The 27880-nt window shown below is 44.8% G+C and overlaps 1 protein-coding gene across 1 annotated transcript; it reads left to right on the top strand.

Moving 5' to 3' along the window:
* The first annotated feature begins 3205 nt into the window (after window positions 1–3205).
* Window positions 3206–27696, top strand: LOC110498282 (legumain). Its single transcript, XM_036955355.2, has 13 exons — window positions 3206–3409; window positions 4174–4271; window positions 8274–8355; window positions 9044–9126; window positions 9472–9547; window positions 12387–12449; window positions 18643–18709; window positions 22442–22548; window positions 22930–23004; window positions 25361–25531; window positions 26514–26684; window positions 27211–27278; window positions 27575–27696. The coding sequence occupies exons 1-13, from the start codon at window positions 3218–3220 to the stop codon at window positions 27651–27653; spliced, it is 1332 nt and encodes a 443-aa protein (XP_036811250.2). The 5' UTR covers window positions 3206–3217; the 3' UTR covers window positions 27654–27696.
* The last annotated feature ends 184 nt before the right edge of the window (window positions 27697–27880 follow it).

The following is a 27880-nucleotide window of genomic DNA, read 5'->3' on the forward strand; positions in this document are numbered from 1 at the left end:
TCTAACCACTAGGCTACCCTGCCGCCTCTACACTCTAACCACTAGACTACCCTGCCGCCCCTACACTCTAACCACTAGGCTACCCTGCCGCCCCTACACTCTAACCACTAGGCTACCCTGCCGCCTCTACACTCTAACCACTAGGCTACCCTGCCGCCTCTACATTCTAACCACTAGGCTACCCTGCCGCCTCTACACTCTAACCACTAGACTACCCTGCCGCCCCTACATTCTAACCACTAGGCTACCCTGCCTCCCCTACACTCTAACCACTAGGCTACCCTGCCACCTCTACATTCTAACCACTAGGCTACCCTGCCTCCCCTACACTCTAACCACTAGGCTACCCTGCCGCCTCTACACTCTAACCACTAGGCTACCCTGCCTCCTCTACACTCTAACCACTAGGTTACCCTACCTCCTCTACACTCTAACCACTAGGCTACCCTGCCGCCTCTACACTCTAACCACTAGGCTACCCTGCCTCCTCTACACTCTAACCACTAGGCTACCCTGCCGCCTCTACACTCTAACCACTAGGCTACCCTGCCTCCTCTACACTCTAACCACTAGACTACCCTACTGCCCCTACACTCTAACCACTAGGCTACCCTGCCTCCTCTACACTCTAACCACTAGGCTACCCTGCCACCTCTACACTCTAACCACTAGGCTACCCTGCCTCCTCTACACTCTAACCACTAGGCTACCCTGCCGCCCCTACACTCTAACCACTAGGCTACCCTGCCGCCTCTACACTCTAACCACTAGGCTACCCTGCCGCCTCTACACTCTAACCACTAGGCTACCCTGCCTCCTCTACACTCTAACCACTAGGCTACCCTGCCGCCCCTACACTCTAACCACTAGGCTACCCTGCCGCCTCTACACTCTAACCACTAGGCTACCCTGCCGCCCCTACACTCTAACCACTAGGCTACCCTGCCGCCTCTACACTCTAACCACTAGGCTACCCTGCCGCCTCTACACTCTAACCACTAGGCTACCCTGCCGCCTCTACACTCTAACCACTAGGCTACCCTGCCGCCTCTACACTCTAACCACTAGGCTACCCTGCCGCCTCTACACTCTAACCACTAGGCTACCCTGCCGCCTCTACACTCTAACCACTAGTCTACCCTGCCGCCCCTACACTCTAACCACTAGGCTACCCTGCCGCCTCTACACTCTAACCACTAGTCTACCCTGCCGCCCCTACACTCTAACCACTAGGCTACCCTGCCGCCTCTACACTCTAACCACTAGGCTACCCTGCCGCCTCTACACTCTAACCACTAGGCTACCCTGCCGCCCCTCCACTCTAACCACTAGTCTACCCTGCCGCCCCTACACTCTAACCACTAGGCTACCCTGCCGCCTCTACACTCTAACCACTAGGCTACCCTGCCGCCCCTACACTCTAACCACTAGGCTACCCTGCCGCCCCTACATTCTAACCACTAGGCTACCCTGCCGCCTCTACACTCTAACCACTATATTGCAACTTGTAGCGTTATTTTACACCGGATGTTGATTTGCGCTGTTTGTTTACTGAAATCACCACCACAACAACTGGCTTGCTTTTTATTTTATTTAACCTTTGACTAGGCAGTTCCATGCAATAAGGGCTCTATATTTGTTCTGGATTTGGGGACGATGAAAAGACCCCTGGTGGCATGTCTTGAGTAAAAGTAAAGATACCTTTTTTAATAGAAAATGAGTCACCCAGTAAAATCCTACTTTAGTATTTGGTTTTAAATATACTTTAGTTTCAAAAGTAAATGTAATTGAATATTAAAAATAAAAAAAATAATATAAATATAATAATAATAATAATAATAATAATAATAATAATAATAATATAAAATATTCTTAAGTAGTATAAAGCAAACCAGACAGCACCATTCTTTATTTAGGCTACCCTGCCTAGTGGTTATTTAGCCTCAGACATCATTTACAGATAGCCAGGGGACACTCCCAACACTCAGACATCATTTACAGATAGCCAGGGGACACTCCCAACACTCAGACATCATTTACAGATAGCCAGGGGACACTCCCAACACTCAGACATCATTTACAGATAGGCAGGGGACACTCCAACACTCAGACATCATTTACAGATAGCCAGGGGAACACTCCAACACTCAGACATCATTTACAGATAGGCAGGGGACACTCCAACACTCAGACATCATTTACAGATAGGCAGGGGACACTCCAACACTCAGACATCATTTACAGATAGGCAGGGGACACTCCAACACTCAGACATCATTTACAGATAGGCAGGGGACACTCCAACACTCAGACATCATTTACAGATAGGCAGGGGACACTCCAACACTCAGACATCATTTACAGATAGGCAGGGGACACTCCAACACTCAGACATCATTTACAGATAGGCAGGGGACACTCCAACACTCAGACATCATTTACAGATAGGCAGGGGACACTCCAACACTCAGACATCATTTACAGATAGCCAGGGGACACTCCAACACTCAGACATCATTTACAGATAGGCAGGGGACACTCCAACACTCAGACATCATTTACAGATAGCCAGGGGACACTCCAACACTCAGACATCATTTACAAACAATGCGTTTGTGTTTAGTCTGCCAGATCAGATGCAGTAGAGATGACCAGGGATTTTCACATTAAGTGCGTAAATTAGACCATTTTTCTGTCCTGCTAAGCATTCAAAATGTAACGAGTACTTTTACGTGTCTGGGGGGTAATGTATGGTGTAAAATGTGCATTATTGTCTTTAGGAATGTTTTAGTGGAGAAAGTCAAAGTTGTCAGAAATATAAATAATCCCCCAAAAACTACTTAAGTAGTACTTCAAAGTATTTTTTACCTTAAGTTCTTGACACTACTGCTCTGTAGCTAACTAGTATTTTACAAAATAATGTGAGTATCATCGTTCACTGTGTAAGGACAGTGGAGACTAAAACTAAACATTTAGTTAGTAACCTGTGTAACACATGGAGCTGTGAAACCAACTCCTCGGCCTTGTGTCCACGTTTTGCGCTGGTCAGTTGCTAGTTTTTTTTTGTGGCTGCGACCGGTAGGAAGACACTTAAGTGTTTTTTTTTTTTTTGAAGCAGAGGTGAGGATTTTGAGCAATGTGTAGGTGCCCGAAATCAGGGGAAACTGGAAGACGCTAAGCACCGTGACATCCTGTCCATATGCAGTGAATGTGATCAATGTCATTTATCCTTTTTCCAGAAACACAAGACGGACACCGGGAGAGGATCATGTTGACGTTGACGCTAGCCCTTCTGGGCCTCAGTATAGGACTGGTGGCTAATGCTTTCCCCACACAGCAGTCTGGAAACGGGAAGAACTGGGTGGTGATTGTCGCTGCCTCCAATGGCTGGCACAACTACAGACACCAGGCAAGCGTACAATCTGTTACCACATTTCCACCATCGGTAGACTGAGTATTTACTATTTGAGACTATGAATACAGACCTGCCATTGACCTCTGTTATGTAACTACAGGATTGTCTCTAGCGTTGCTGGAAAGAAAAAAATACATAATATACTCAATAACCCCCCCCCCCCCCTTTCATTTCAAACCCGACGTCCCGAGTCATTACTTTGTAGATAGTTATTCTACATGCGGCCTTGTGAATGTTGACCTGTTTAAAGGTCTTACTCATGTCGGCTACGGAGGGCATTATCACACAGTCGTCTGGAACAGCTGATGCTCTCATGCATGCCTCAGTGTTGCTTGTCTCGGCACGAGCATAGAAGGGATTTAGCTTGTCTGGTAGGCTCGTGTCACTGGGCAGCTCTTGGCTGTGCTTCCATTTGTAGTCTGTAATGGTTTTTAAGCCCTGCCACATCCGACGAGCATCAGAGCTGGTGTAGTATGATTCAATCTTAGTCCTGTATTGGTACTTTGCCTGTTTGATGGTTCGTTGGAGGGCAGAGCAGGATTTCTCATAAGCTTCCGGGTTAGAGTCCCTCACCTTGAAAGCAGCAGCTCTACCCTTTAGCTCAGTGTGAATGTTGCCTGTAATCCATTAATTCTGGTTGGGGTATGTACGTACAGTCACTGTGGGGACGACGTCCTCGATGCACTTATTGATTTTCATTCATCAGAATGTGATGGAGTTCATTTGTTGACTTACAGTACCTTATTTTTTCTTCCTAGGCCGGTGCTTGCCATGCGTACCAGATCGTCCACAAGAATGGCATCCCTGACAAGCAGATTGTTGTGATGATGTATGATGATCTGGCAACCAATAAGACGTGAGTATTCACTTCCTTGACATTTCTGTTCTCCATCTGAACGGTGTCCTAGGGTTGGACGACATCAACAATAATTTAATCAACTATCTAAGCCTATATATAACGATATAAAGGATGACTGTCATCACATTAATTTAGGGCTAGGCGGTATACGGTATTTTACTATATACCGGCACTGATGCATTGACTGGTTTGGGCTTTTACCGTCTATAATGGTATTTTAATGTTTGGTTTGTTAAATGTGATATGCCGTGTGTAAAAAAATGTTTACACACACTTGCCATGACGCTTACCACAGATCTAGGCCCACCCCCTGTCACTCAAGGAGCGCATCTGTTTGGCCACAAGACACTTGTGTTCAGTCTGCAAGTTTTTTGCCAAAATTGTCTTAGCTGCCAATTCCTAGTTAACCGTATTCAAAGTGCTATACTATTATTTATATTCTAAATATAGAATTAATATGATAGTTTCCTGATTCCAACAGTTCACCCAAGTGATTTGATCTAAATCACAAGTCAAATCAAATCGCAAATGCAACATTTGGTTAAAAATAAGGCCTAGAGTTTTTTGCCAATATCGTGCAGCCCTACATGGCAGTGTGGAAATTCTCTAGTGCAGGAAATGCAGAAAATTATTTTTGGTTGAATTTGAATTGAACAGTATAAAACAATCAGAATAGAGAAAGACCCATTGACATCACTTATAATGTGTGTGTTGCCCAGGGTCTCACTACTCCCATTTAGAAATGTTATTGTTAGACAACATAAAATACAGTCAAATGTGAAAAATATTGTGATGTTATCTTTACCATATCGCCCAGCCCTACATATAAACTCTGTATTTCAAAGACAATTGGTTAGAAATCCAAGTAACTTCACAGATCTTCATTGTAAAGGGTTTTAACACTGTTTCCCATGCTTGTTCAATGAACCATAAACAATGAATGAACATGTTGTTAATACACTAACAGCTTACAGAAGGTAGGCAATTAAGGTCCCAGTTATGAAAACTTAGGACACTAAAGAGGCCTTTCTACTGACTCTGAAAAACACCAAAAGAAAGATGCCCAGGGTCCCTGCTCATCTGCGTGAACGTGCCTTAGGGATGCTGCAAGGAGGCATGAGGACTGCAGATGTGGCCTGGGCAATAAATTGTAATGTCCATACTGTGAGACGCCTAAGACAGCTCTACAGGGAGACAGGACGGACAGCTGATCTTCCTCGCAGTGGCAGACCACGTGTAACAACACCTGCACAGGATCGGTACATCCAAACATCACACCCGCGGGACAGGTACAGGATGGCAACAACAACTCCCCGAGTTACACCAGGAACGCACAATCCCTCCATCAGTGTTCAGACTGTCCGCAATAGGCTGAGAGAGGCTGGACTGAGGGCTTGTAGGCCTGTTGTAAGGCAGGTCCTCACCAGACATCACCGCAACAACGTTGGCTATGGGTACAAACCCACCATCGCTGGACCAGACAGGACTGGCAAAAAGTGCTCTTCACTGACGAGTCACAGTTTTGTCTCACCAGGGGTGATGGTCGGATTCATGTTTATCGTCGAAGGAATGAGCGTTACACCGAGGCCTGTACTCTGGAGTGGGATCGATTTGGAGTTGGAGGGTCCGTCATGGTCTGGGGCGGTGTGTCACAGCATCATCGGACTGAGCTTGTTGTCATTGCAGGCAATCTCAACGCTGTGCGTTACAGGGAAGACATCCTTCTCCCTCATGTGGTACCCTTCCTGCAGGCTCATTATGACATGACCCTCCAGCATGACAATGCCACCAGCCATACTTCTCGTTCTGTGCATGATTTCCTGCAAGACAGGAATGTCAGTGTTCTGCCATGGCCACGAAGAGCCCAGATCTCAATCCCATTGAGCACATCTGGGACCTGTTGGATCAGAGGGTGAGGGCTAGGGCCATTCCCCCCTGAAATGTCTTGGAACTTGCAGGTGCCTTGGTGGAAGAGTGAGGTAACATCTCACAGCAAGAACTGGCAAATCTGGTGCAGTCCATGAGGAGGAGATGCACTGTAGTACTTAATGCAGCTGGTGGCCACACCAGATACTGACTGTTACTTTTGATTTTGACCCCCCCCCCCCTTTGTTCAGGGACTCATTATTCCATTTCTGTTAGTCACACGTCTGTGGAACTTGTTCAGTTTATGTCTCTGTTGTTGAAGCTTGTTATCTTCATTCAAATATTTACACATGTAAATAGTTTATAATCACCATAGCCATACAGTCCTCTGTCACCAGCACTAGATGGTTAGTAGGAGTTTGTTCTGCAATAGTTACGTTCTTGAGACTAAGGCAGAGCATGTACATAATCCTATCTGTGGATGCACAGGCCTAAACCCTGTCCTCGCCGTGCTGTGTTGTGCAAACGGCCAGGCCCACGGGTAAACCGTTTGGAACTCGTGGGACGCTGCTGTGGAAGTCACAAGGGCGTCATTTAGCTCCTCTCCTCTCGCCAGGCCTGGGAGTTATGGGCCCTAGATGGGAGACACGAGACTTGCCAGGCCTGTGAGTTATGGGCCCTAGATGGGTTGCGTCATCGTGTTATGTCTGACTAGTCTCTTATCTCTTTCACTCCCCTGCAGGGTTCTGTGTCTATGAATCTCTTTTAGCCTTGAGGCGCTTTCTCACAGACACCCTGTTTTGACTGCAATAATAACTCACACAGTCTCTCAGACCGTTTCTTTATATCTTTTTATCTTTTGCACGCCCAGTTTTTCAGTTTTTGATTTGTTAAAAAAGTTTGAAATATCCAATAAATGTCGTTCCACTTCATGATTGTGTCCCACTTGTTGTTGATTCTTCACAAAAAAATACAGTTTTATATCTTTATGTTTGAAGCCTGAAATGTGGCAAAAGGTCGCAAAGTTCAAGGGGGCCGAATACTTTCGCAAGGCACTGTACATATTGCTAATCTATGGTCCAGGACCCTATAGATGTAGTGGGGGAGGGGTCTTATAGCCCTTCCACTTCTATTAATACAACATAAGAATAATCAATTATTATAATACATCAATCATTTGGTGCAGCCCCTCTCATGACCCCAAGGTGAACCCCATCAGCGTACACTGTCCACCCCTCCGCCCACACGCGCGGATCAGACACAGTACACTACCCCGACGCTAGTTTTGTGGTTAAGTGCTTTGCTTAACTTCACTAGGGTAGGGGGCAGCATTCTGAATTTTGGATGAAAAGCATGCCCAAATTAAACTATCTGCTACTCAGTCCCAGAAGATAGGATATACATATAATTAGTTGATTTGGATAGAAAACACTCTAAAGTTTCCAAAACTGTTACAATAATGTCTGTGAGTATAACAGTACTGATATGGCAGGTGAAAACTCGAGGAAAATCCAACCAGGAAGTGCTATTATTTTGAAAGGCTGTTTTTCCATTGAAAGCCTGTCCACCATACAAAGACTTAAGACCCAGTTCACAATCTCTATGGCTTCCTCTACATGTGGCCAATCTTTAGGCATTGTTTCAGGCTTTTACTCTGAAATGAGGGAGATGCAGCACTTTCAATCAATGGCCAGTGGAAATTTCCTTTCACCTGATCGTGAATGCGACTTTCTTGTTTCTCCTTTCCTATTGACCAAACTTTTGTCCGGTTGAAATATTATTGATTATTTATGACAAAAACAACCGAAGGATTGATTTTAAACATCGTTTGGCATGTTTCTACTAACTTTTATTGTACTTTAAAAAAAAAAACTTTCATCCTGGTATTAGTGCTCGCGCCTTCTGCATTCAGGTTAATGGACAAAACGCGCAAACAAAAAGGAGGTTTTTGCTCATAAAGAGGGACATTATCGAACAAAACAAACATTTATTGTCTAACATGGAGACCTGGGAGTGCCACCAGATGAAGATCATGAAAGGTAAGTGATTCATTTTAATGGTATTTCTGACTTTGGTGACACTCCTTGGCTGGAAAATGGCTGATTCGGGTTATTTACCCTCTTTGTTTTTCAGAAACCCCACCCCAGGGGTGGTGATCAACCGACCCAATGGGACAGACGTCTACAAGGGAGTCCCCAAAGACTACACTGGAGACGTGAGTGGATGGAAAATGGAACGTTTCAAATGCCTTTGTTTTTTTGCGTGTCTGTGTGTGTGTCTATGGAGCTAATATCATTACATAACTATCAACAATAGGGCGGCAGGGTAGCCTAGTGGTTAGAGCGTTGGACTAGTAACCGGAAGGTTGCAAGTTCAAATCGCCGAGGGTGGTGATCAACCGACAGGCGAAAACTCGAGGAAAATCCAACCAGGAAGTGCTATTATTTTGAAAAGGCTGTTTTTCCATTGAAAGCCTGTGGATGTGGATGGATGGAAAATGGAACGTTTCAAATGCCTTTGTTTTTTTTGCGTGTGTGTGTGTCTATGGAGTTAATATCGGCAGTTAATATCGGCAGGGTAGCCTAGTGGTTAGAGCGTTGGACTAGTAACCGGGAGGTTGCAAGTTCAAATCGCCGAGCTGACAAGGTACACATCTGTCGTTCTGCCCCCTGAACAGGCAGTTAACCCACTGTTCCTAGGCCGTCATTGAAAATAATATTTTTTTCTTAACTGACTTGCCTAGTTAAATAAAAGGTACATTTTTTAAATTAAAAATAACAATCAATGGTGTATACAAATGGAACAGATAAGATATATATATATCTTCTGTTTACATGCAGTATAGTGTAATGTTCACAATGTGTTGTGTTTGTCTAATTAATGATGTGTTTTGTGTCCTGCAGGCTGTGACCCCTGACAACTTCCTGGCGGTGCTGAAGGGTGACTCTGCCAGTACAAAGCAGGGTTCTGGAAAGGTACTGAAGAGGCAAGTAATGAGAGGGAGGATTGAGAAATAATGGAGAAAATGAATTTGAGTGAGGGCATGGAGGATGGGTTGGAAAATATTATAGAAAGATCCACACGAGGGAGAAATTATTCCAGAACTTTAAGGTAGAATTCTAAAATGATATGAAAATAATTTGTTAGAACAACGTATTGTTATACATTTTCTGGACTGAATTTTCATTTTTATTTTATTATTATTTTTATTTTTTTCAGGGAATGTTTCTGTACTTTACTTGTTCTCAAAAAAAAAATGTGATTTTTCTTTGTCATCTTTCAGTTCACATTTTGTTCAAAGAAGGCTTAATTTTTCTCTTCCTGTTGACAGCGGTCCCAACGATCACGTGTTTGTGTACATCACTGCTAACGGAGCGCCTGGTCTGCTGGCCTTCCACAATGATGAGGTGAGTACAGTAACACTTCCTGTTGGGGCGAGGGGTTCCCCTACAGGAACTACACCCCCCCCCCCCGTTCAGCTGAAACGGTGGCGCAGGGAATGCAAAAATATTCTTAGAAATATTTAACCTCCACACATTAACAAATCCAATACCTCAAATGAAAGACCTTGTTCATCTACCCAGCGTGTCAGATTTTTTAAATGTTTTACGGTGAAAACACAGCACATATTTATGTTAGACCACCACCGAAACAAAGAGAAGAGGTAGCCATTTTGTCCCAGAAAATATTAAATGATAAAAGCAGGATTAAAAAATAAATCATTGACTAACCTTTTGAAAATCTTCATCAGATGACAGTCATATGACATGTTACACAAAAAATGTATGTTTTGTTCGATAATATGCATTTTATATCCATAAATCACGGTTTACATTGACGCCATGTTCATAAAATTATCAAAAAATGTCAGGAGAAATTATAGAAAGCTACGCCAGATAACAGAAATACTCATCATAAACTTTGACTAAAGATACATGTTCTACATATAATTAAAGATACACTGGTTCTTAATGCAACCGCTGTGTCAGATTTTTTTTTTACGTTACGGAAAAAGCCTACCATGCAATAATCTGAGACGGCGCTCAGACGTAACAATATTTCTCCGCCATGTTGGAGTCAACAGAAATACAAAATTACAACATAAATATTCCCTTACCTTTGATGGTCTTCCATCAGAATGTAGTGGAAGGAGTCATACTTACCCAATACATCCGTTTTGTTTCATAATGTTCAATTCTAGTGTCCATGTAGTAGCATATGCTACCACTTTCAGCTCAAATGCCCCAAAAAATGACTTCTGGTCCAGAATAATTGCGCATCAAAACTTCCAAATTACATATCATAGGGCGACGAAACTGGTCAAACTAAGTGCAGAATCAAGCTTCAGGATGTTATAAACGTACAAAACGGACGATCCTAGTTCATCTCGGGCTGACTGGAACAGAGGAAGCTCTCTCTCCCAAAGCGCGCCTTCACGCACATGATAATTCTCGCGACACCTACACTTTTTTCCCCCCCATTGGGTCAAAGTTCACAGCATATGCATTATTAAACGCTCTACTGAATGAGGACATCTAGTGGAAGACATAGGAAGTGTTTCCAGATCCATAACTGGATGGGAAGGGAGGGGGGCGATGACGTCAAAGTTGCCCCAACTTTAAGGATTCCAAAACTAGTTTGGAAGATTGCCTGCCCTGTGAGTTCTGTTATACTCACAGACATAATTCAAACGGTTTTAGAAGTTTCAGTGTTTTCTATCCAATAATAATAATAATAATAATAATATGCATATATTAGCAATTTAGGTCAGATTTTTATGCAGTTTACTATGGGCACGCAATTCATCCAAAGGGGAAATACCGCCCCCTATCCTGAACAGGTTCTAACACTTCCTGTGCTCCTCGGTCAATGTTTGTCTCAACGCTATCGGGTCTGTCACAAATGCCTCCCTGTTCACAGGGCCCTGGTCAAAAAAAATAGTGTGCTTTATAGGGTGCTGTTTAGGACACTTCTCCCTTTGCATGTGGATGAATGACCTATTTCTGCCCTGTGAAATAGACCGCTGACATATAATTATTTTTTAAACAGTCGTTCAGAAAAGTTTATCATAAAGATCTAATATTTAAGACTGGATGAATGAAAGTGAATGTTCTATCACTCAGCAGTAAGTGTTTTGTGGGAAAGAGTGAGTGACTGACTGAATCATTTTTATTTTTATTTTTTTACACCTTTATTTAACCAGGTAGGCCAGTTGAGAACACCTTTATTTAACCAGGTAGGCCTAGTTGAGAACACCTTTATTTAACCAGGTAGGCTAGTTGAGAACACCTTTATTTAACCAGGTAGGCTAGTTGAGAACACCTTTATTTAACCAGGTAGGCCAGTTGAGAACACCTTTATTTAACCAGGTAGGCCAGTTGAGAACACCTTTATTTAACCAGGTAGGCTAGTTGAGAACACCTTTATTTAACCAGGTAGGCTAGTTGAGAACACCTTTATTTAACCAGGTAGGCTAGTTGAGAACACCTTTATTTAACCAGGTAGGCTAGTTGAGAACACCTTTATTTAACCAGGTAGGCTAGTTGAGAACAAGTTCTCATTTACAATTGCGACCTGGCCAAGATAAAGCAAAGCAGTGCGACACATACAACAACAACAACAACAACAACAGAGTTACACATGGAATAAACAAAACATACAGTCAATAATACAGTATAAAAATAAGTCTATATACAGTGTGTACAAATGAGGTGAGATAAGGGAGGTAAAGGCAAAAAAACGTAATGGATCTTGTCGCTGACTTTTGTGGCCTGGACCTCATGCATTTCTAGTGCCTCTTTTTTTTTGGGGGGGGGGGGTTTAAGCTAAAATAAATGTTATTGTACTGGGGGGGGGGGTGGTTTAAGCTAAAATAAATGTTATTGTACTGGGGGGGGGGGGGGGGTTAAGCTAAAATAAATGTTATTGTACTGGGGGGGGGGGTTAAGCTAAAATAAATGTTATTGTACTGGGGGGGGGGGGGGGGGTTAAGCTAAAATAAATGTTATTGTACTGGGGGGGGGGGGGGGTTTAAGCTAAAATAAATGTTATTGTACTGGGGGGGGGGGGGGGGTTAAGCTAAAATAAATGTTATTGTACTGGGGGGGGGGGGGGGGGTTAAGCTAAAATAAATGTTATTGTACTGGGGGGGGGGGGTTAAGCTAAAATAAATGTTATTGTACTGGGGGGGGTAAAAAAAACTAACACAAATGAAACTTTTATGTTGTGTTTTTCTTTTTTCTACAGCTCTATGCTTCCGACCTCATGGACGTTATTATCTACATGCATGAGAACAAGAGATACAAAAAGGTGCAGAGGTTAAACTTGTTATTGTTTTCTGGCTGTGGAGGACATGTCATCACATGACGGGCTGCAGTTGATGAAGTCTCGTGGAACGATATTTAATGTTGATCTTAGACATACGGTATTTTGATTGATAGTACACAAAGTTCCTGCCAGGGTAGCAGCTGCTCTTCCTGGGGTTTATTATGGATCCCCATTAGTTCCTGCTACTCTTCCTGGGGTTTATTATGGATCCCCATTAGTTCCTGCCAGGGCAGCAGCTACTCTTCCTGTGGTTTATTATGGATCCCCATTAGTTCCTGCTACTCTTCCTGGGGTTTATTATGGATCCCCATTAGTTCCTGCCAGGGCAGCAGCTACTCTTCCTGTGGTTTATTATGGATCCCCATTAGTTCCTGTCAAGGCAGCAGCTACTCTTCCTGGGGTTTATTGTGGATCCCCATTAGTTCCTGACAAGGCAGCAGCTACTCTTCCTGGGGTTTATTATGGATCCCCATTAGTTCCTGCCAAGACAGCAGCTACGCTTCCTGGGGTTTATTATGGATCCCCATTAGTTCCTGCCAAGGCAGCAGCTACTCTTCCTGGGGTTTATTGTGGATCCCCATTAGTTCCTGACAAGGCAGCAGCTACTCTTCCTGGGGTTTATTATGGATCCCCATTAGTTCCTGCCAAGGCAGCAGCTACTCTTCCTGGGGTTTATTATGGATCCCCATTAGTTCCTGTCAAGGCAGCAGCTACTCTTCCTGGGGTTTATTATGGATCCCCATTAGTTCCTGCCAAAGCAGCAGCTACTCTTCCTAGGGTTTATTATGGATCCCCATTAGTTCCTGTCAAGGCAGCAGCTACTCTTCCTGGGGTTTATTATGGATCCCCATTAGTTCCTGCTACTCTTCCTGGGGTTTATTATGGATCCCCATTAGTTCCTGTCAAGGCAGCAGCTACTCTTCCTGGGGTTTATTATGGATCCCCATTAGTTCCTGTCAAGGCAGCAGCTACTCTTCCTGGGGTTTATTGTGGATCCCCATTAGTTCCTGACAAGGCAGCAGCTACTCTTCCTGGGGTTTATTATGGATCCCCATTAGTTCCTGCCAAGACAGCAGCTACTCTTCCTGGGGTTTATTATGGATCCCCATTAGTTCCTGCCAAGGCAGCAGCTACTCTTCCTGGGGTTTATTGTGGATCCCCATTAGTTCCTGACAAGGCAGCAGCTACTCTTCCTGGGGTTTATTATGGATCCCCATTAGTTCCTGCCAAGGCAGCAGCTACTCTTCCTGGGGTTTATTATGGATCCCCATTAGTTCCTGCCAAGGCAGCAGCTACTCTTCCTGGGGTTTATTATGGATCCCCATTAGTTCCTGCCAAAGCAGCAGCTACTCTTCCTAGGGTTTATTATGGATCCCCATTAGTTCCTGTCAAGGCAGCAGCTACTCTTCCTGGGGTTTATTATGGATCCCCATTAGTTCCTGCTACTCTTCCTGGGGTTTATTATGGATCCTCATTAGTTCCTGTCAAGGCAGCAGCTACTCTTCCTGGGGTTTATTATGGATCCCCATTAGTTCCTGTCAAGGCAGCAGCTACTCTTCCTAGGGTTTATTATGGATCCCCATTAGTTCCTGCCAAGGCAGCAGCTACTCTTCCTGGGGTTTATTATGGATCCCCATTAGTTCCTGTCAAGGCAGCAGCTACTCTTCCTAGGGTTTATTATGGATCCCCATTAGTTACTGCCAGGGCAGCAGCTACTCTTCCTGGGGTTTATTATGGATCCACATGAGTTCCTGCCAAGACAGCAGCTACTCTTCCTGGGGTTTATTATGGATCCCCATTATTTCCTGCCAAGGCAGCAGCTACTCTTCCTGGGGTTTATTATGGATCCCCATTATTTCCTGCCAAGGCAGCAGCTACTCTTCCTGGGGTTTATTATGGATCCACATGAGTTCCTGCCAAGACAGCAGCTACTCTTCCTGGGGTTTATTATGGATCCCCATTAGTTCCTGCCAAGGCAGCAGCTGCTCTTCCTGGGGTTTATTATGGATCCACATGAGTTCCTGCCAAGACAGCAGCTACTCTTCCTGGGGTTTATTATGGATCCCCATTAGTTCCTGCCAAGGCAGCAGCTGCTCTTCCTGGGGTTTATTATGGATCCCCATTAGTTCCTGCCAGGGCAGCAGCTGCTCTTCCTGGGGTTTATTATGGATCCACATTAGTTCCTGGGGTTTATTATGGATCCCCATTAGTTCCTGCCAGGGCAGCAGCTACTCTTCCTGGGGTTTATTATGGATCCCCATTAGTTCCTGCCAGGGCAGCAGCTACTCTTCCTGGGGTTTATTATGGATCCCCATTAGTTCCTGTCGAGGCAGCAGCTACTCTTCCTGGGGTTTATTGTGGATCCCCATTAGTTCCTGTCAAGGCAGCAGCTACTCTTCCTGGGGTTTATTGTGGATCCCCATTAGTTCCTGACAAGGCAGCAGCTACTCTTCCTGGGGTTTATTATGGATCCCCATTAGTTCCTGCCAAGACAGCAGCTACTCTTCCTGGGGTTTATTATGGATCCCCATTAGTTCCTGCCAAGGCAGCAGCTACTCTTCCTGGGGTTTATTGTGGATCCCCATTAGTTCCTGACAAGGCAGCAGCTACTCTTCCTGGGGTTTATTATGGATCCCCATTAGTTCCTGCCAAGGCAGCAGCTACTCTTCCTGGGGTTTATTATGGATCCCCATTAGTTCCTGTCAAGGCAGCAGCTACTCTTCCTGGGGTTTATTATGGATCCCCATTAGTTCCTGCCAAAGCAGCAGCTACTCTTCCTAGGGTTTATTATGGATCCCCATTAGTTCCTGTCAAGGCAGCAGCTACTCTTCCTGGGGTTTATTATGGATCCCCATTAGTTCCTGCTACTCTTCCTGGGGTTTATTATGGATCCCCATTAGTTCCTGTCAAGGCAGCAGCTACTCTTCCTGGGGTTTATTATGGATCCCCATTAGTTCCTGTCAAGGCAGCAGCTACTCTTCCTGGGGTTTATTGTGGATCCCCATTAGTTCCTGACAAGGCAGCAGCTACTCTTCCTGGGGTTTATTATGGATCCCCATTAGTTCCTGCCAAGACAGCAGCTACTCTTCCTGGGGTTTATTATGGATCCCCATTAGTTCCTGCCAAGGCAGCAGCTACTCTTCCTGGGGTTTATTGTGGATCCCCATTAGTTCCTGACAAGGCAGCAGCTACTCTTCCTGGGGTTTATTATGGATCCCCATTAGTTCCTGCCAAGGCAGCAGCTACTCTTCCTGGGGTTTATTATGGATCCCCATTAGTTCCTGCCAAGGCAGCAGCTACTCTTCCTGGGGTTTATTATGGATCCCCATTAGTTCCTGCCAAAGCAGCAGCTACTCTTCCTAGGGTTTATTATGGATCCCCATTAGTTCCTGTCAAGGCAGCAGCTACTCTTCCTGGGGTTTATTATGGATCCCCATTAGTTCCTGCTATTCTTCCTGGGGTTTATTATGGATCCTCATTAGTTCCTGTCAAGGCAGCAGCTACTCTTCCTGGGGTTTATTATGGATCCCCATTAGTTCCTGTCAAGGCAGCAGCTACTCTTCCTAGGGTTTATTATGGATCCCCATTAGTTCCTGCCAAGGCAGCAGCTACTCTTCCTGGGGTTTATTATGGATCCCCATTAGTTCCTGTCAAGGCAGCAGCTACTCTTCCTAGGGTTTATTATGGATCCCCATTAGTTCCTGCCAAGGCAGCAGCTGCTCTTCCTGGGGTTTATTATGGATCCCCATTAGTTCCTGCCAGGGCAGCAGCTGCTCTTCCTGGGGTTTATTATGGATCCACATTAGTTCCTGGGGTTTATTATGGATCCCCATTAGTTCCTGCCAGGGCAGCAGCTACTCTTCCTGGGGTTTATTATGGATCCCCATTAGTTCCTGCCAGGGCAGCAGCTACTCTTCCTGGGGTTTATTATGGATCCCCATTAGTTCCTGTCGAGGCAGCAGCTACTCTTCCTGGGGTTTATTGTGGATCCCCATTAGTTCCTGACAAGGCAGCAGCTACTCTTCCTGGGGTTTATTATGGATCCCCATTAGTTCCTGCCAAGGCAGCAGCTACTCTTCCTGGGGTTTATTATGGATCCCCATTAGTTCCTGCCAAGGCAGCAGCTACTCTTCCTGGGGTTTATTATGGATCCCCATTAGTTCCTGCCAAAGCAGCAGCTACTCTTCCTAGGGTTTATTATGGATCCCCATTAGTTCCTGTCAAGGCAGCAGCTACTCTTCCTGGGGTTTATTATGGATCCCCATTAGTTCCTGCTACTCTTCCTGGGGTTTATTATGGATCCCCATTAGTTCCTGTCAAGGCAGCAGCTACTCTTCCTGGGGTTTATTATGGATCCCCATTAGTTCCTGTCAAGGCAGCAGCTACTCTTCCTAGGGTTTATTATGGATCCCCATTAGTTCCTGCCAAGGCAGCAGCTACTCTTCCTGGGGTTTATTATGGATCCCCATTAGTTCCTGTCAAGGCAGCAGCTACTCTTCCTAGGGTTTATTATGGATCCCCATTAGTTCCTGCCAAGGTAGCAGATACTCTTCCTGGGGTTTATTATGGATCCCCATTATTTCCTGCCAAGGCAGCAGCTACTCTTCCTGGGGTTTATTATGGATCCCCATTAGTTACTGCCAGGGCAGCAGCTACTCTTCCTGGGGTTTATTATGGATCCACATGAGTTCCTGCCAAGGCAGCAGCTACTCTTCCTGGGGTTTATTATGGATCCACATTAGTTCCTGGGGTTTATTATGGATCCCCATTAGTTCCTGCCAGGGCAGCAGCTACTCTTCCTGGGGTTTATTATGGATCCCCATTAGTTCCTGCCAGGGCAGCAGCTACTCTTCCTGGGGTTTATTATGGATCCCCATTAGTTCCTGTCGAGGCAGCAGCTACTCTTCCTGGGGTTTATTATGGATCCCCATTAGTTCCTGCCAAGGCAGCAGCTACTCTTCCTGGGGTTTATTATGGATCCCCATTAGTTCCTGCCAAGGCAGCAGCTACTCTTCCTGGGGTTTATTATGGATCCCCATTAGTTCCTCTCAAGCCAGCAGCTACTCTTCCTGGGGTTTATTATGGATCCCCATTAGTTCCTGCCAAGGCAGCAGCTACTCTTCCTGGGGTTTATTATGGATCCCCATTTAGTTCCTGTCAAGGCAGCAGCTACTCTTCCTGGGGCCCAAACACATTAAGACGCTACTTACATTACCCATAAAACAACAGATAAATCAGTACATCATATAACATTATTACACCGCTATATATCTACAATACAACATGTATAATACCACCATACAACATGTATACTGTGTGTGTGTGTGTGTGTGTCTCTCCACAGTCCCTGCTGTTCCATTCTGGCCACACTGCTCGCGTTATACAATAAATGTACACATGCATGTTATTCAATCATTTCATCCAACCTGCTTGCGCGCGTCAACGAGTGTCTGCGTAGCCAAGAGCTAATATAGAACTTGATTCTATTTGTGATGCTTGACGCACTGCAAGTCCCGCCTCTTCCATCTCATTGGTTGTTAGGAGCACATACTCACGTGGGTGATTGAAAGTTGAACTGAGGTTTACACTCCAGTCCAGTTGGTGGCGGTAACGCACCTTAAAGTTGATTGCCAACCGCCATATAAAGAGCACAGAAGAAGAAGAAGCCTGACGGAGGAGAGATTACTTGAAACAAACTCTGTTTACCTTTTTATCTGTGGATGAATTGTCAAGTAGAGGACCTTGTGCATTTCAGGTAAAATAACAACCCAAAGTTTATGTCCCAGGAAAAATTTGCCAGCAACAGCAAGCTAGCTAGCTGAATTGCCTTGACTCTTTCATGCGTTTCGACCTGTCCCCAAATGAATATAGTTGGTTCGGAGTTCGTTTTGATATTTCAACTTGCGTGTCCTGATCGCATCTGGTGTGGGTAGACAAAATCAACATACGCACTCGTGTACTAGTCAGCATGTTTAGGTGTAATTTTTACCTGTTTTTAAAACAATTTTTTTCTTCTGATTTTTGATTTTAAAATCGGATTCTTGTTTATTGATATTTCCCTGTTCTCCAGTTGATTTACATATTTTGCCGAACATTGTCATAGCGTTACTTCCATTGAAAGTACAGGAGAAGATAGTGTCGACTGACTCATCTTGTTCTTAATCTTCCTACACAGTTGGTGTTCTATATTGATGCCTGTGATTCAGGATTAATGATGACCAAGCTGCCTGATGACATCAATGGTGAGTTACGCTGCGCTTGAACCTCCCCTGTGACTCTATCACTTTCCAGGAACAAACCCAAAACACTATCACAAGATGCACTTGACCGTCCCTCGTGACTGGGACGAGGTTGACCGTCCCTCGTGACTGGGACGAGGTTGACCGTCCCTCGTGACTGGGACGAGGTTGACCGTCCCTCGTGACTGGGACGAGGTTGACCGTCCCTCGTGACTGGGACGAGGTTGACCGTCCCTCGTGACTGGGACGAGGTTGACCGCTCTTTACCGGCTCTTTGACTCCACCCCCCCAAACACACCAGTTTCTAAGTTATTTCAATGCACTTTTATGACTCAAAAGAGTCTTCAACTATAAAGGTGCTATTTTTAAGCTCTCCTAGCTGTGAGGAGCAGACAGACGTATCGGTGCTATTTTAAAGCTCTCCTAGCTGTGAGGAGCAGACAGACGTATCAGTGCTATTTTTCAGCTCTCCTAGCTGTGAGGAGCAGACAGACGTATCGGTGCTATTTTAAAGCTCTCCTAGCTGTGAGGAGCAGACAGACGTATCGGTGCTATTTTTCAGCTCTCCTAGCTGTGAGGAGCAGACAGAAGTGTCGTTGTTTGGAATTACTATCCTCCAGCCCCGCAATTACAGTTACTGTTGTGGTTTACGCATTCCAAAAACAGCCCATTTTTATAATAACAACCCAAAGTCGGTATACGGGTCGGTATACGGGTAGGTGTATATAGTGTTAAGGTAGGTCTGGTCGGTATACGGGTAGGTGTATATAGTGTTAAGGTAGGTCTGGTCGGTATACGGGTAGGTGTATATAGTGTTCTTAAGGTAGGTCTGGTCGGTATACGGGTAGGTGTATATAGTGTTCTTAAGGTAGGTCTGGTCGGTATACGGGTAGGTGTATATAGTGTTAAGGTAGGTCTGGTCGGTATACGGGTAGGTGTATATAGTGTTCTTAAGGTAGGTCTGGTCGGTATACGGGTAGGTGTATATAGTGTTCTTAAGGTAGGTCTGGTCGGTATACGGGTAGGTGTATATAGTGTTAAGGTAGGTCTGGTCGGTATACGGGTAGGTGTATATAGTGTTAAGGTAGGTCTGGTCGGTATACTGGTAGGTGTATATAGTGTTAAGGTAGGTCTGGTCGGTATACGGGTAGGTGTATATAGTGTTAAGGTAGGTCTGGTCGGTATACGGGTAGGTGTATATAGTGTTAAGGTAGGTCTGGTCGGTATACAGGTAGGTGTATATAGTGTTAAGGTAGGTCTGGTCGGTATACAGGTAGGTGTATATAGTGTTAAGGTAGGTCTGGTCGGTATACGGGTAGGTGTATATAGTGTTAAGGTAGGTCTGGTCGGTATACGGGTAGGTGTATATAGTGTTAAGGTAGGTCTGGTCGGTATACGGGTAGGTGTATATAGTGTTAAGGTAGGTCTGGTCGGTATACGGGTAGGTGTATATAGTGTTAAGGTAGGTCTGGTCGGTATACGGGTAGGTGTATATAGTGTTAAGGTAGGTCTGGTCGGTATACGGGTAGGTGTATATAGTGTTAAGGTAGGTCTGGTCGGTATACGGGTAGGTGTTAAAAAGGGTTAAGTTATGGGTTAAGGGTAGATCTGGTCACTACGACAACGTGCTCTTCTTCGTACAAGCAGATACCAGCTGTTTTTTGTTGTTGGTTTTTTTCCCCATTGAAGTGGAGGAGTGAGTGGTCTGCGTTTGGTAACTGTCCTGCTCTGATCTACAGGCCTGTTACATCCTACACTCCTCTAGTCTAGTTAGTATTTTGACCGGATCACTACCCCTGCCTTGTGTGACAAGAAGTCCCATAGACTCTCTTTTTTTTCTATTGTGTTATTGACTGTATGTTTGTTTTACTCCATGTGTAACTCTGTTGTTGTTTGTGTCGCACTGCTTTGCTTTATCTTGGCCAGGTCGCAGTTGTAAATGAGAACTTGTTCTCAACTGGCCTACCTGGTTAAATAAAGGTGTTCTCAACTAGCCTACCTGGTTAAATAAAGGTGTTCTCAACTAGCCTACCTGGTTAAATAAAGGTGTTCTCAACTTGCCTACCTGGTTAAATAAAGGTGTTCTCAACTAGCCCACCTGGTTAAATAAAGGTGTTCTCAACTAGCCCACCTGGTTAAATAAAGGTGAAATACATAAAATAAAATGTATAACGTTGTATTGTTACCCACAGGCCAAAGTCTTCCTTTGTCTACAGTACAGCAATAAATCATGACGAGCTCGACGTTGCGCTAAAACTGTAAAAACACTCAAGAAAGCTATGGATGTTTAGTTTATAACATATGGAATGGCTGCGAGCCCGACTTGTCGTGGCTATTCAAACTATGCATTCCATACCTCAAGCGTGATTTAATGTTGTGTTGTTTGTTTAGGCTACAAGCAGTGATCATGTTGTACACAAAATACCTGATCAACGTGTTTTTACAAACTTTGTAGTGTGTTGTAACAACAGTATATTTAGGCAAGCATACCGAACAGAAGCAAGACATACAGGCAGTCAAAATAGTGACTGTATCATTATTACAAACATTGGCTAGTTATTTTTTCAGCAACTCTTGCTATGATATAGCAGAATAACTATGTCGATTATCATGACCAATAGGAGACAGTCTAAAGCAGAATAACTATGTAGATTATCATCACCAATCGGAGACAGTCTAAAGCAGTATAACTATGTAGATTATCATCACCAATCGGAGACGGTCTAAAGCAGTATAACTATGTAGATTATCATCACCAATAGGAGACAGTCTAAAGCAGCAGAATAACTATGTAGATTATCATCACCAATCGGAGACAGTCTAAAGCAGAATAACTATGTAGATTATCATCACCAATAGGAGACAGTTATTCTGCTTTAGACTGTCTCCTATTGGTGATGATAATCTACATAGTTATACTGCTTTAGACTGTCTCCGATTGGTGATGATAATCTACATAGTTATACTGCTTTAGACTGTCTCCTATTGGTGATGATAATCTACATAGTTATACTGCTTTAGACTGTCTCCTATTGGTGATGATAATCTACATAGTTATACTGCTGCTTTAGACTGTCTCCTATTGGTGATGATAATCTACATAGTTATACTGCTTTAGACTGTCTCCGATTGGTGATGATAATCTACATAGTTATTCTACTTTAGATTATCATCACCAATCAGTAGTAGTTGAGCTCGAACTGTCTAAAAAAAGTTGGGCTCTTTTTCTGGAACTCTGACTAGTGGCTCTGATATGGCAGCAACTATAAAGATGAGCCTAAATCATCATACAAACCGTGTATTGTTTGTACTCCAATGCAAGATGTAGGGCCTGAGTCCTGCTTGTGCAACTGTAATTTCAGACAGACAGAGAAGGTAGCATGGCCAGTAAATATTTTGGGGATTGTGCAGGGTTTTTATTTCAGCTGTTCAGAATTATGAGGCAGAGAGAGACTTCATCATCATGGTGCGTACGAGGGTGAGTAGAGAGGAACCTAAAGCCAGGGGGGGGGGGGGGGTGTGAGCAGTAGCCACGTTAAATTACTCCTGATCAGAATGTGATCCGGCTCCTTAGCTTTGAGAGAGGTTTCCGGAGGGAGAACATCTGTATTCGCAGCCATGGCCTCTACCATATTTTTGTGATGGTGTATAACCAGTGTCCTGGAAGCCATATAGCCTGTTTTTAACGCTCTCCCTCTTCCAGTGTCTTAATAAATCAGTCTGTCTCTCCTTCAGTGTATGCCACCACAGCAACCAACTCCTATGCCTGTTACTATGACGAGAAGAGGAAGACCTACCTGGGGGACTGGTACAGTGTTAATTGGATGGAAAACTCTGATGTGGTAAGTCTGGTACAGTGTTAACTGTTCACTGTGATTACTATTATTTGACCATGCTGGTCATTTATGAACATTTGAAAAATATTGGCCATGTTCTGTTATAATCTCCACCCGGCACAGTCAGAAGAGGACTGGCCACCCCTCAGAGCCTGGTTCCTCTCTAGGTTTCTTCCTAGGTTTTGGCCATTCTAGGGAGTTTTTCCTAGCCACCGTGCTTCTACACCTGCATTGCTTGCTGTTTTGGGTTTTAGGCTGGGTTTCTGTATAGCACTTTGAGATATCAGCTGATGTAAGAAGGGCTATATAAATACATTTGATTTGATTTAACTGGATGGAAGACTCTAGTGTGATTAATGTCTTCCTCTCCCTGATTTTGTTGTCCAGGAGGACCTGAGCAAGGAGACCCTAATGAGACAGTTCAAGATCGTCCAGAGCCACATCATGCAATTTGGAAACGAGGTGAGGGATTCAGAGGGGGGGAAAAGTACCTAATTCCCATTGAAATGGCTAGCGATAAGGAATCACAATATATTCTGTTAACTTCAAATCAATTGTCTAGCTTTAAATCTAAAAGAAAAGTTAAATAGTATACAAGTATAAACACCATGGGACCACACAGCCGTCATACCGCTCAGGAAGAAGATGCATTCTGTCTCCTAGAGATGAACGTACTTTGGTGCGAAAAGTGCAAATCCATCCCAGAACAACAGCAAAGGACCTTGTGAAGATGCTGGAGGAAACGGGTACAAAAGTATCAATATCCACAGTAAAACGAGTCCTATATCAACAACCTGAAAGGCCGCTCAGCAAGGAAGAAGCCACTGCTCCAAAACTGCCATTAAAAAGCCAGACTACGGTTTGCAACTGCACATGGGGACAAAGATTGTACTTTTTGGAGAAATGTCCTCTGGTCTGATGAAACAAAAATAGAATTGTTTGGCCATAATGACCATCGTTATGTTTGGAGGAAAAAGGGGGAGGCTTGCAAGCCGAAGAACACCATCCCAACCGTGAAGCACAGGGGTGGCAGCATCATGTTGTGGGGGTGCTTTGCTGCAGGAGGGACTGGTGCACTTCACAAAATAGATGGCACCATGAGGTAGGAAAAGTATGTGGATATATTGAAGCAATATCTCAAGACATCAGTCAGGAAGTTAAAGCTTGGTCGCAAATGGGTCTTCCAAATGGACAATGACCCCAAGCATACTTCCAAAGTTGTGGCAAAATGGCTTAAGGACAACAAAGTCAAGGTATTGGAGTGGCCATCACAAACCCCTGACCTCAATCCTATTGAAACTTTGTGGGCAGAACTGAAAGCGTGTGCGAGCAAGGAGGCCTACAAACCTGGCTCAGTTACACCAGCTCTGTCAGGAGGAATGGGCCAAAATGTATGTAAAGCTTGCAGTTAGCCACTGATTCATTCCCAAACCACTCATTGTCGAATTTGCGATTTCCGACTTGTTGTGTAATGTTTGTCAAATTGCCGATGAGCACCGATACGTTTTATCTATATGTAACGGATGTGAAACCGCTAGCTTAGTTAGCGGTGCGGCCGACACGTTTTATCTATATGTAATGGATGTGAAACAGCTAGCTTAGTTAGCGGTGTGGCCGATGAGCACCGATACGTTTTATCTATATGTAATGGATGTGAAACCGCTAGCTTAGTTAGCGTTTGCGGCCGACACGTTTTATCTATATGTAATGGATGTGAAACCGCTAGCTTAGTTAGCGGTGCGCGCTAAATAGCGTTTCAATCGGTGACGTCACTCGCTCTGACACCTTGAAGTAGTTGTTCCCCCTTTGCTCTGCAAGGGCCGCTTTTGTGGAGCGATGGGTAACGATGCTTCGAGGGGTGACTATTGTTGATGTGTGCAGAGGGTCCCTGGTTCGCGTCCGGGTAGGGGCGAGGGGACGGTCTAAAGTTATACTGTTACATATACTTTCTCATATGACGAGGATTAAAAAGGATTTGCCAGTAGATAGTCGACTTGATTCATGATGATGACTGTTAGCTAAGATTTTGAAAGTATGATGTTGACATGATCAGTCCAATCAAAGCTGCGGTAGATATAACGTGATGTGACATTTTATCTGTGGCCAATGACCTTGAGCCTTCTTGGATGGGCACTTCTAATGTAACTCTATGGCAGCACCCAAAGGGGCTTGAATTTTCGAACTCTCCCTGTAGATTTTGCAGGGATGTGTCTCCATGAGTGACAGAACACTGAGCCAATCACGGCGCAACGCTCCGTATTTTCTGCTGGCTCGCCCCACTACCACAGAAGGCACTGAGCTAGGCTGAAACACCTGCATTTTGGAGCTGCCTTACTCAAGAAAGCAAAACAGAGATCATGTTTGTAGTGGCTTTATTAACTCTGTGATCTTTTTACATTGTTTGCAAACTGATATGTGACTCGTATTAATGCCAACATAACATGCAAAACAGACAAGCCCCTCCCCCCTTTTTTTTTTTTGCTAAAAATGTGGGGCTCAAAACAGACCCTGAATGACTGGTAGCCACTGGTCTCGGTGTTGAACCAACTGGGTGTCTCGGTGTTGAACCAACTGGGTGTCTCAGTGTTGAACCAACTGGGTGTCTCAGTGTTGAACCAACTGGGTGTCTCGGTGTTGAACCAACTGGGTGTCTCGGTGTTGAACCAACTGGGTGTCTCAGTGTTGAACCAACTGGGTGTCTCGGTGTTGAACCAACTGGGTGTCTCAGTGTTGAACCAACTGGGTGTCTCGGTGTTGAACCAACTGGGTGTCTCGGTGTTGAACCAACTATATCTATGTTTGTGTAATCTTTCCCTAGACTCTGGCCAATATGAAGGTAAAGGCTTTTCAAGGTAATGCCAACGCCCGGCCTGCCCCCCCCATGACCCTGCAGCCTGTAGTGGAGCCAGGTCTGATCCCCAGCGCTGACGTCCCTATGGCCATCCTCACTAGGACATCCACAGCCGAGGCGTATCTCTACCAGCTCAAGGTAATTGTTACGTTCCCCAGTTTCTGTGTTGTGGTTTTGTTTGTGTGTGTGTGTGTGTGTGAAATTCCCCCAATCAGCTGATTGGTCGGCCCCATTGATGATTGGAGCTGACCTCTACCCTCTTGTCAGAAACAGCTGTCTTTAATTCCAGACTCCTATAGCTATAGAAGTCAGTGTTTGATCAGGGGGAGAGGGCTTATTGTTATATCCTGTGTTGGTTGTTTCTCAGAGTTTTTTTTTTGTGAAGTGTTTTTGTAGCTGGTCCTGAGGTTTGTTTATGTCCAAAGGACCGTTTTGATGATTGAAATGGTTGTATTGTTCTGTTTTTGTTCCCAGGGGGGGAAGGGGAAGGCACCTTGGGAGTGCTTAGGCAAGAGGCCTGCGGGCATACATAACCTGTAGTATTTACTGTCTATATACACTAGGTAAGACCTGGGAGGACCACCCCCTGTATTTTGGTTAGTGCACCAGGTGGTGCTAGTTAGGTAAGTTGTGGGTCGGCAGGTGAGGGGGCTTGGACATTTACTTCCTTTGCTTTGGTTCCGTCCAGCCCCCTTTTCCCCATATTACCGCGTGACGGAATAAATTCCTTGTAAACGGTACCACATTCTGCCTGTTGTCATCCTTACTCACACCTACAGTCCCATACCTGTTTCACTCCACGGGGAGTTGAGTTGTAGCAGGGTGTTGCGTTCCATCTCTGAGAGGCGTAATGGACAGGAAATGGTGTTTACTTTACACTTTTTTTTTAAATTTCCTGACGAACCTGGGTTGTATGCATTTGGGCACACTGTAATGGAAACCAAAGTGTTTCTCAATGAAGTCGCATGGTACCTCCCCATTTCGCTCTATTTTGGATCGTTTTCCGTTTCGTGCCTAATGAACATGACCCCTGGCTATATCATAAGATGCTTCTGTTATTTAATATAAGTGGGAACCTTGGAGAACTGTTCTGATTGTCTGTGTCCTGTGTGTCCACTAGGAGATTGAGCAGCTGACACAGAAGATGCACAAGGTGGTGCAGTGTGTGACGGGCGATAACCACGAGAATCCGAAGATTCTGAGTGTGAAGATGGATCTGATGCAAAACCAGTGCTACAAGGATGCTGTCAGTCGCTACAAGAAACATTGCTTAACCTGGTTTTCCACTGAGGTACGTATAGCCCGGCCCAGGGTACCCCGGCTCTGACCCAGCCCCAAGATCTCCCCGGCTCTGACCGAGCCCCAAGGTCTCCCCGGCTCTGACCCAGCCCCAAGGTCTCCCCGGCTCTGACCCAGCTCTGACCCAGCCCCAAGGTCTCCCCGGCTCTGACCCAGCCCCAAGGTCTCCCCGGCTCTGACCCAGCTCTGACCCAGCCCCAAGGTCTCCCCGGCTCTGACCCAGCCCCAAGGTCTCCCCGGCTCTGACCCAGCTCTGACCCAGCCCCAAGGTCTCCCCGGCTCTGACCCAGGTCTCCCCAGCTCTGACCCAGGTCTCCCCAGCTCTGACCCAGGTCTCCCCAGCTCTGACCCAGGTCTCCCCAGCTCTGACCCAGGCCTCCCCAGCTCTGACCCAGGCCTCCCCAGCTCTGACCCAGGCCCCAGGTCTCCACAGCTCTGTCCCAGTTGTCATTGTTGTGATTTTAAGTTAGATCAGAGTACAGTATGTGGAAGTTGTGGCGTGTGTTCTTGTGTTACAGCATGAGTATTATCTGCGGGACCTGTACATGTTGTTCAACCTGTGTGTGTCAAGATATGGAACAAATTGGTACTGTATCCATCTCATACCTCCCTCTTTTTATACTTCCCCACAAGGGTTTAGATCAATTGAATTTCTATTCAGAAAATTCCACATTTTCCGCATTGAAGATAATTGGAAGTGACCCCGACCTCGCGTTACACTATCCATGTCAATTCAAGCTTTTCAATGAAGACGAGTTTCACTAATGCACGATTTGACCAACAAAAACAAAACAAAAAATGGTTTTGTTCAAGGTTTATTTCATTTCCAGTGAGCTGCTTCCATGGTCTAATAATGTTATTTTTTTTGTCTCTCTCCCTCAGTATCCTGATGACAATCGAGAAAGTGTGTCTAGTTGAAGAGACAGGTTGCGGTGTCTGCAAAAAGGAGGGGTCTGAGTAGACAAGTCTTGTCTTTTCACTGACAAGGAATAAAGTTTTGAATCTTTTTTTTTTTTTTTTAATCACTACTCTCTTCTAATCATAGCTTTGATTTCAAACGTGTTTTTTTTCCCCTCCGGTTTTAATGAGACCTTTTTTTAAAGATGTGTTTTTATGATGAATTTCACTATATCCCTGTGAGAGTTTGTTTTGGATGAGAATAATGTTTTTCTATTTTTAATTTTTTTA

The sequence above is a fragment of the Oncorhynchus mykiss genome, chromosome 19, assembly GCF_057628025.1.
Source record: "Oncorhynchus mykiss isolate SJ-2025 chromosome 19, ASM5762802v1, whole genome shotgun sequence".
Classification (NCBI taxonomy): domain Eukaryota; kingdom Metazoa; phylum Chordata; class Actinopteri; order Salmoniformes; family Salmonidae; genus Oncorhynchus; species Oncorhynchus mykiss.